This window comes from Staurois parvus, unplaced genomic scaffold, assembly GCF_062004578.1.
Source record: "Staurois parvus isolate SC_StPar_1 unplaced genomic scaffold, SC_StPar_1.0 ptg000201l, whole genome shotgun sequence".
NCBI lineage: Eukaryota > Metazoa > Chordata > Amphibia > Anura > Ranidae > Staurois > Staurois parvus.
Genome location: NW_028317997.1, coordinates 210,727 through 220,000, shown reverse-complemented (window position 1 = coordinate 220,000; position 9,274 = coordinate 210,727). Strand labels below are relative to the sequence as shown.

Here is a 9,274-nt window from a genome sequence, read left to right as displayed (position 1 = left end):
GAGACTGCCATAGTGTGCCGAAGATGGAGGAACATGGATTCTGGAGCATTTCCTTGGCTCAGGATCCTCCAAATTCACAGCATGACCAGCAGAAGTAAAATTGATGTACCACATTTAAACATTGTAAAACATTCGTACAGACATTCTGGGCTATTTCACAGTACTTACATTCTGTTCTAAAGTTGTTATATCTTGCTCTGCTTTTGAAAGCTTAAACTTGTACTCACTCATTTGTCTGTTGGCATCTCCTACAAAAAAGAAAAAAAATCAATGAAATGACCGAGACAGAAATGCACTGCTACGTTTTTCTTACTCGTCTTTGAAACTAACTGAAAGTACACATGTCAAAGCGCAAACTGATAAAGTAGCTGTATAAGTGAACTATCAAAAATATGGTCACGTCATGGAAGGCCACATTGTTTGGCAGCTTAATTTTAGCTGCACACAGAAAGATAAAAAGTAAAAAATCACTTTCAGCAAACCTGACTAGACAGTTCAGAATTTCTCCAGTAATCATCCATCAACAAAGCATTTTGAAAGCATTACACACGTTTACAGAAAGCCACTTAACAGACATTCCTGTAAACTACTAAGCATATGGCAAGCATTAGGTTTATGCTGCCATATATGCTGTAAAGTGTTGAAATGTATAGTTTCGTCTCAGCCTTTTAAACACAGGGGAACCCTTCAAAATATTTCAGGCCTCAAAGAACTCCTGACATTTACTATATCTATTTCTTACAGAATATTAGCATTTTGTGAAAATAGGAATAAAAGAATAAGCCATGTGATGTACTGGGTATATCTGACACCCAAGGCTGCTCACAGACAAAAATATTCTCTGTAAAAATAAAAAAAAAGAAATAATAATGGACACAAAATAAATGCAGACTGTAAAAACTGCAGGGCTTCCACATGTTATTGAACAGTGGGAAAGTGCCCCCTTACACTGATGGTAAAATGTAGTTCCCTCTTTTATTAGTGTTCAGTGTAGTTCCCCTTTATATAGATGGTCAGCATAGTGCCCTCAGAGTACCTGCTGACTGAAAGATTCATTGCTTGGAAGTAGTAGCCAGGGGCGGACTGACCATTTGGAAACTCGGGCACTGCCTGAGGGCCCGGGGTCAGTAGGGGGCCCCATGAGATGCCCCTGCTACCTTTTTCATAGGCTTTTTTGAGATTGGGCAAGGACACAGGGGCCCCATGATCCCCTATTGCCCGGGGGACCCATGAGTTGTCAGTCCGCCCCTGGTAGTATCTCAAGATTCTATGACGTCTATGCCCTTATAGCGCAGTTCCAGTCATTTTTGTTTATTAAATGTCAGCAGCTACAAAAACTCACCTGTCCCAGGGTCCAGAGATGTGCTCACCTGCGCTGTCCCTTCTTTCCCTCCTCTCTCCCAGGCATCTCAACTGTAAGCACCAGGCTGTGACAGCTTGCTGCTTCACAGCCGGGTGCCCACTGTGCATGAGCTTCCTGGTTGGTCTGGCAGTCTTCTGGGACCTGTGAAGTGTATAAGAAGACTGTGGGAGGAAGGAAGGGGCTGAACTGATCCGGAAGTTGGAGTGGGTACCTGTCAAAACCGGGTATTTGCTCCCTCCAAAAAAATGCCAAATATGGCAGTGGAGGGGGGAAGGAGGCAAACATTTTTGGGTGGAATGCCGCTTTCAGCTTGAAAGAAATGTCTTGCTCATAGAATTCTTTTTTAACTGCAGTGAATCCATACTGTTGCTTCTGACATTTGAAAACTATCAAGAAGGAAAGTTTAGCTGAAGTTGAGAACTGAAAGCAGGAAGAAAGGCCATCGTTCCCTAATCAGATCCTAAGAAAATTTAGGTCACATGGAAGACCTCCCCCACAGTCTCCTTGCTGATTCAACAGTGACAATGCAGGCAATATGTAACCACAACCAAACAACATTTTGTATGTACACATGCAAGTAACCTGAAGTTCATTTGAAAAGAAAAATGCAGTCACAATTTATAATAGCATTGACTATTTGTTTTGAATATACATGTGCAGAAGCCTCATAGTACATTACATGTGTACATCATAATAGAACGACTTTCTAAAATTAGAAGCTTTAATAAGAAAAATCAGCTGTTGTTAGAACGAACGATCTGTGCATGCATGGCCTTCTCTCTATATATTTGGAGGAATTTACAGAGAAGTGCTTTTTATGTTTCATTTTCTAAATTAGGATGACTCTGGCAGACAGCTTTTCCTGTGTGTCTCCCAAATGAACTTGCACATGCTGGGAGATGTGTCCAAGCACTACACATGTAAACAAAGAGGGAACAGTAAACAAAAAGGCAATGAAGAACAGTTTCATGCCATCACTAAAAAGTGCCAAAAAGACAGTATAGGAACATACTCTGCATTTCAATAAGCTGTAGGTCAGAACCATTCTCTAATCCACCTGCATCGGTCACGGTAGTGTCATTTCTTGAACTCTTTTGTCTCTCCTCATCTAGTTGTAACTTTAACTTTCTGATCTGAAAGAAAACAAAAACAATTTAATTCCATGTTATAACAAAATCTATAAAATTCTTCATTTTACCTTGTTTTTCAGCTCAAATGTTAGCACTCACTTTAAAACACAAAGGAGAATCGCATTCATTTTTAATTATTATTCCCACAAGCAATTTTAGTATTTTCCTTTTCTATTTAGGGAAAACTGGACTTGTACTTTGACCTGACTGGGCAAATGACAGAATCACTTTAATATGCATTTTTTTGTACATATTTACTGGTGTAGGGTACTCCTTGCCGTTTATGCTCAGCTGTATAATTTATTGCATGTAAAACGCACACCACCGCTCATAAGCATTTATTTTTTTTATAATTAAATGCTTTGCAATGGTGTGAAGTTAACCCCTGAAAACAGTAGTATATAACCTTCCATACAGGGTTGCAGCTTTGCAGAAAAACTGGGCAGAGTCATAAATCTTTGCATTCTTTTAAAGCCAGTGTAGCCAAAATTTAAAAAAAAAAAATCAGCACAAGGGACATAACTTACAGTCACAGTAAGATGTGTCACCCTGTGCTGATGTTCCTTCTTTTAGTTAAAATCCTCCTCCTCCATCAATGCCACAACCCTTCCCCCCTCCTAATTATTATTATACAGTATTTATAAAGCGCCAATAGTTCACTCAGCGCTGTACATTACAAAGGGGGACAGAACATGTGACAGAACAATACCAATACAATGCAAAACATGAGGGGATTGAGGGCCCTGCTCCTTGGAGCTTACAATCTAGGAGGGAGGGGATGGTGGCACAGGAGGAGATAGCTGTGGGGGATGGAGTGGTAGGAAGAGTGGAGGAGGTCGGCAAGTTAGCAGGGGGTGGGGTAGGCTTCCCTGAAGAGATGGGTTTTCAGGGTGCGCCCAAAGGAAAGGAGAGTAGGTGATAATCTGATGGGTTGGGGCAGGGAGTTCCAGAGGATGGGTGACACCCTGGAGAAGTCCTGGAGGGGGGCATGGGAGGAGGAGACCAGGGAACTAGAGAGAAGGAGGTCTTGTGAGGAGCGGAGTGTGCGTGCTGGGCGGTACTTGGATATTAGGTCAGTGATGTAGTTCGGGGCAGTATGGTGGACGGCTTTGTACGTCAGTGTTAGGATTTTGAATTTGATCCGTTGCGCAATCGGAAGCCAGTGGAGGGATTGGCAGAGGGGGGTGGCGGAAACGGAGCGGTTGGAAAGGTGAATGCACCTTAATCTTCTGGTGCAGTGGAGGTTAACATATCTAAGGAGCTGCATCACAGGTTCTCACCAAGAGATGCCCACCCTTCCTGCCAAGCTGCTCCATTCATAGAAGCCCTACTACAATGTCTATGAATGAAACAGGATCTAAGAATGTGCCAGGGGCAGATGACGAATAGGTCTGCTCCCTCTATTCATAGATCACGCTTCATTCATGGAAGCTGTAGTAGGGCTTGTATGAATGGAGGAGCTGGCCAGAAAAGACAGGCATATTTGAGCATTCTTGATGATAATCTGTGACAACCCCTTTATGACACAGGCAGAGAAGGATTTCAACTAAAAAAAGATAAACACATAATTATTCCTAGTCAATGGATAGACAACTGCTCAAAAGACAATTACTAGAATAGAACACTGCAAATCACACTAATTATTTGTATTACAGAGAACAAAAGAGCAGTATTAACCACTTCCAGTCCGGACACTTTTACCCCCTTCCTGTCCAGGGCAATTTTCAGCTTTCAGTGCTATCACACTTTGAATGACAATTGCGCGGTCATGCAACACTGTACCCAAATGAATTTTTTACCATTTTTTTGAGACAGATAAAACTTTATTTTGGTGGTATTTATTCACCGCTGGGATTTTAATTTTTTTTGCTATGTAAATGAAAATGTCCAAAAATGTTGAAAAAAAGTGTTTTCTTATAAAACTTTGCAAATAAATAATATTTCATCATAAATCTTGGCCAAAATGTATTCCGTTATCTTTTTAGTAAAAAAAAAAAAATAAGCCAAATTAGTTTATAACCAAAAATTATAATGTTTAAACATTTTTTTTTACAGTTTTATTTATTTTTACATACTGTCACCCTAGCAGTACAGTGTCACCATGGTGACACTGTACTACTTTTGGGGGGTGATGATGAATTTTTTTTTTTTTTTTTTTTTTTTTTTATACTGATTGCTTTTACACCCATATAGGATGTAAAAGCAATCATTTCTTTCTCTCTCTGTCTGCATTCTTGCAGCTATTGAGAAATACTGAGTGAGCTGTGATTGGTCACAGCTTGTCACATGGTACAAGTCTGTTGTGAATAGCCTTGTACCATGTGACCTCTGTGATCATTCACAGATTTCACACGTAGTAAGCAATGATGTCACAAGTGACATCTTGCTTACTACTTTGCATGTGATCACTGATTGGCCAATCAGTGATCACATGATCAGGACCTCATACATAGGTCCCGTCCGACGATCGGTGTTTCACTGTGTCCGGAGGACACAGTGGGCACCGGATTGCGCTCCCAGGGAGCGCGCACAAGCAGGGTGCGGGGAGGCCGTTTAAAAAATGGCCACCCGACCCTGCAGTGCCACCGTCCGGCCGTTTGTATACAACGGCCGGTCGGGAAGTGGTTAAATATGCCAAAATAAGTTTCCAAATATAAAATTATATAGTAATTTAGAAAAAAAAAAAAAGAAGTTTACCTGTGACACAAGCTCATCCCTTTCTTCGGCCAATTTCCGTAGCCTGACATCTAAAAAAACAAGAAATGCTATCAGTAAAAACAATGGTCCAAACGGCTATTGCTGTTACCATGTTCCCTTTCCATAACCCTATGAACAATAGTAACATAGGGGTTTATTTACTAAAGCTGGAGAGTGCAAAATCAGACTCACTTCTGCATAGAAACCAATCAGCTTCCATTGCCAAAGCTTCATTGAACAAGCTGAGGTTAGAAGCTGATTGGTTTCTATGCAGAAGGGAGTCTGATTTTGGACTCTCCAGCTTTAGTAAATGAACCCCATGATGTCATGGGTCTATATGCTTCTAACAGCCACAAATCAAAGAATTCTAGAAAACCTGTTCATTGCGGCAAGAGACTTAACACTATAAAATGTTTGATTGGAATTACTTTCTGTAAATTGACCTGAAAATGTTATGTAGAGCAAATGTAGCTGAACAAACTGTTTAAATACTGTGGAATTGTATAAAAAACGTTTAATACATATACAGCCATGTGTACCAGTTAACACTGCCTGTGGAAATGTTTGACTTTTTCCACATTTCTAAACAGGCAAACATTAAATGTTCATTCAAACAGCCTACAGATAAAGGTGATATACTTGAATAAAAATACAAGGAAAACTGCCTGTTCAACCGTTTATTCAGCAAAAATATCAACATATGTACAGGTGAAACTTGTAAAATTAGAATATTGTGCAAACGTTCATTTATTTCAGTGCAGCAACTTAAAAGGTGAAACTAATATATGAGATAGACTCATTACATGCAAAGCAAGATAGTTCAAGCCGTGATTTGTCATCATTGTGATGATTATGGCTTACAGCTCATGAAAACCACAAATCCACAATCTCAGAAAATTAGAATATTACATGCAAATCAATAAAACAAGGATTGTACATAGAACAATATCGCACCTCTGAAAAGAATAAGCATGCATATGTACTCAGTGTGACGATTGCGGCGTCAGACCCCAGCCCTTCTTACCAAACTCGTGACCGAAGGACTAGCCAATCTAAAACCACGCTGTCACATGCGTAACAATGCCACGCCCAGCTGCAACTTGCACAACGATTTTCCAGCTAATGGACCACAATCGAAGTACCTGCAGCCTGAGCGCGACTGTTACTGGGTCAGGTTAATTACGCAATTAACCCTTCACACTGCCACCACCACCTTTTTGAACACAGAAAGAGGAAACTCGCCAATAACACTATGATGTTTGAATAATCGTCGGTATACCACTGTCACCGCAGGCAGCGATATGCCGAAGTTTACAACACACACACACAGTAGCGCTTCTCATAGGCAGGGGTTCTGAGTTTGCATTAAAAAACTTTAGAAACAGTTCAACACTTTAAGAAAGTGAGATTCATTACGGTTAGATATGAAATATCTGCTTGAATTGTTAAGGAAATATAATTTTCTGCTCTCCTGTGCAGGGGCAGACTGACAACTCATGGGGCCCCTGGGCAATAGGGGATCACGGGGCCCCTGTGTCCTTGCCCAAACTCAAAAAGCCTATGAAAAAGGTACCAGAGGCATCTCATGGGGCCCCCTACTGACCCCGGGCCCTCGGGCAGTGCCCGAGTTTCCAAATGGTCAGTCCACCTCTGCTCCTGTGTATGTCAGATAGGGGGTGTAATATACCAGGCGACTTGTCTTACAGTGAGCCATCTGAAAGAGTGCTCCAGGTTTGTGTAATTATTTCCTATTTGGAGATATAAAATTATATGGAAAACTGGGTATTAAAATGTAAGTCTGTTTTTATGATCACCTGGAATTTCTTTTGAAGCTCAGTGAGGGCTGGTTTATGGCTTGATGACCCCTTCTCCGGGAAGCATGATTTGGGAGAGAGAGATGATACAAAATGAAAGATTCTTAACAAGATGGATGACCGTGTCCATCTCGGTGTGCACGATTGCTACACTCAGTACTTGGTTTGGGCCCCTTTTGCAGCAATTACTGTCTCAATGCGGCGTGGCATGGAAGCTATCAGCCTGTGGCACTGCTGAGGTGTTATGGAAGACCAGGATGCTTCAATAGCGGCCTTCAGCTCTTCTGCATTGTTCGGTCTCATGTCTCTCACTTTTCTCTTAGCAATGCCCCATAGATTCTCTATGGGGTTAAGACCAGGCGAGATTGCTGGCCAATCAAGCACAGTAATCCTACGGTCATTGAACCAGGTTTTGGTGCTTTTGGCAGTGTGGACAGGTGCCAAGTCGTGCTGGAAAATGTAGTCAGCATCCCCATAAAGCTCGTCTGTGGAAGGAAGCATGAAGTGCTCCAAAATCTCCTGGTAGACGGCTGCGTTGACCCCGGACTTAATGAAGCACAGAGGACCAACACCAGCAGATGACATGGCTCCCCAAATCAACACGGACTGTGGAAACTTCACACTGGACTTCAAGCATCTTGCAGTGTGTGCCTCTCCATTCTTCCTCCATACTCGGGGTCCTTGTGCCTCTCCATTCTTCCTCCATACTCTGACTCCTTGGTTTCCAAATGAGATGCAAAAGTTGCTCTCATCAGAAAAAAGGACTTTGGACCACTGAGCAACAGACCAGGTTTGTTTTTCTTTAGCCCAGGTAAGACGCTTCTGACGTTGTTTGTTGTTCAGGAGTGACTTGACAAGAGGAATACGACATTTGAAGCCCATGTCCAGGATCCGTCTGTGTGTGGTGGCTCTTGATGCACTGACTCCAGCCTCAGTCCACCCCTTGTGAAAGTCCCCAACACTTTTGAATGGCCTTTTCCTGACAATCCTCACCAGGCTGCGGTCATCCCTGCTGCTTGTGCACCTTTTTCTTCCACATAACTTTCTATTAATGTGCTTTGATACAGCACTTTGTGAACATCCAACTTCTTTTGCAATTCTCTTTTGAGGCTTTCCCTCCTTATGGAGGGTGTCAATGATGGTTTTCTGCACAACTGTCAGGTCAGCAGTCTTTCCCATGATTGTGATTCCTACTGAAACAGACTGAGAGACCATTTAAAGGCTCAGGAACCCTTTGCAGGTGTTATGGCTTAATGAGCTGATTAGAGTGGGACACTTTGAGCCGAGAATATTGCACCTTTTCACAATATTCTCATTTTCTGAGATTGTGGATTTGGGGTTTTCATGAGCTGTAAGCCATAATCATCACAATGATGACAAATCACGGCTTGAACTATCTTGCTTTGCATGTAATGAGTCTATCTCATATATTAGTTTCACCTTTTAAGTTGCATTATTGAAATAAATGAGCTTTTGCACGATATTCTAATTTTTTGAGTTTCACCTGTAATGGTGAGTTATGGGTCAAGAAGCTGGTATTGCCTCCTTTACCAGAAATGATATATTTTAAGTGTTTTGCATAGCTGCCCACCAGTCTCTGGCATAAACAGTTGCAAAATGTTTTGGGTTTCTTTGCCTTAGACTAGTCTATAACGCTATTTCTTCTTTCTGAGCCATTCCTTTGTGAATTTGCTAGTGTGCTTTTGATCATTATTGTGTGTAATTTTCTTCTGGTTCAGCTTCAGTTTTTGGTTCATATGCCTCATTTCCTTATCAAGTACACTTTAATATGATGCAAAATTCATAGCTGACTCAATAACTGCAAGTTGCTGAGGCCCTTAAACAGCAAAGCAACCACAAGATAAATTAGCAGTGTTTGCAATTTACCCCATTATTTTCTTCACAGCAGATCATTTTCAAATTCTTAAGTGATCTTTTAAATCCCTTTCCAGATTCACGAGCATCCACAACCATACTTCTGAAGGTGTTACAGAGCTGTTTTGATCTTGGCACAATGACACCACGCTTGTCAATAGCAAGGAGAACATCAGACCCTAGACATTTGAGGTTCAAATAGGAGAGGCCTCACCTGCATACTACAACAACAAAAACAGAAAGGGTGCAAACACCCAGTGCATCTTAGGGCACTTTAGTGGTGAAATAAATAAAATCATACTCACAAGCCCAGTAGGCTAAAGACATGTAAATACACAGAAACAAAGTGCATATGTCTGCTATCCAATCCAACGTGTCAGTTGGCTGTGTCATCC

General features: G+C 41.4%; 1 protein-coding gene across 12 annotated transcripts in view; it reads right to left on the bottom strand.

Moving 5' to 3' along the window:
• The window catches only part of LRRFIP2 (LRR binding FLII interacting protein 2), a 195,661-nt gene that overhangs the window by 8,602 nt on the left and 177,785 nt on the right, over positions 1 to 9,274 (bottom strand). For all 12 annotated transcript variants that reach the window (XM_089678239.1, XM_089678243.1, XM_089678245.1 and 9 more), the window contains 3 exons: positions 5,191 to 5,240; positions 2,376 to 2,496; positions 169 to 248 (listed from right to left, as the gene is read on the bottom strand). In XM_089678239.1, the coding sequence (XP_089534365.1) occupies positions 169 to 248; positions 2,376 to 2,496; positions 5,191 to 5,240 (251 nt within the window). The remainder of the gene's footprint in view (positions 1 to 168; positions 249 to 2,375; positions 2,497 to 5,190; positions 5,241 to 9,274) is intronic.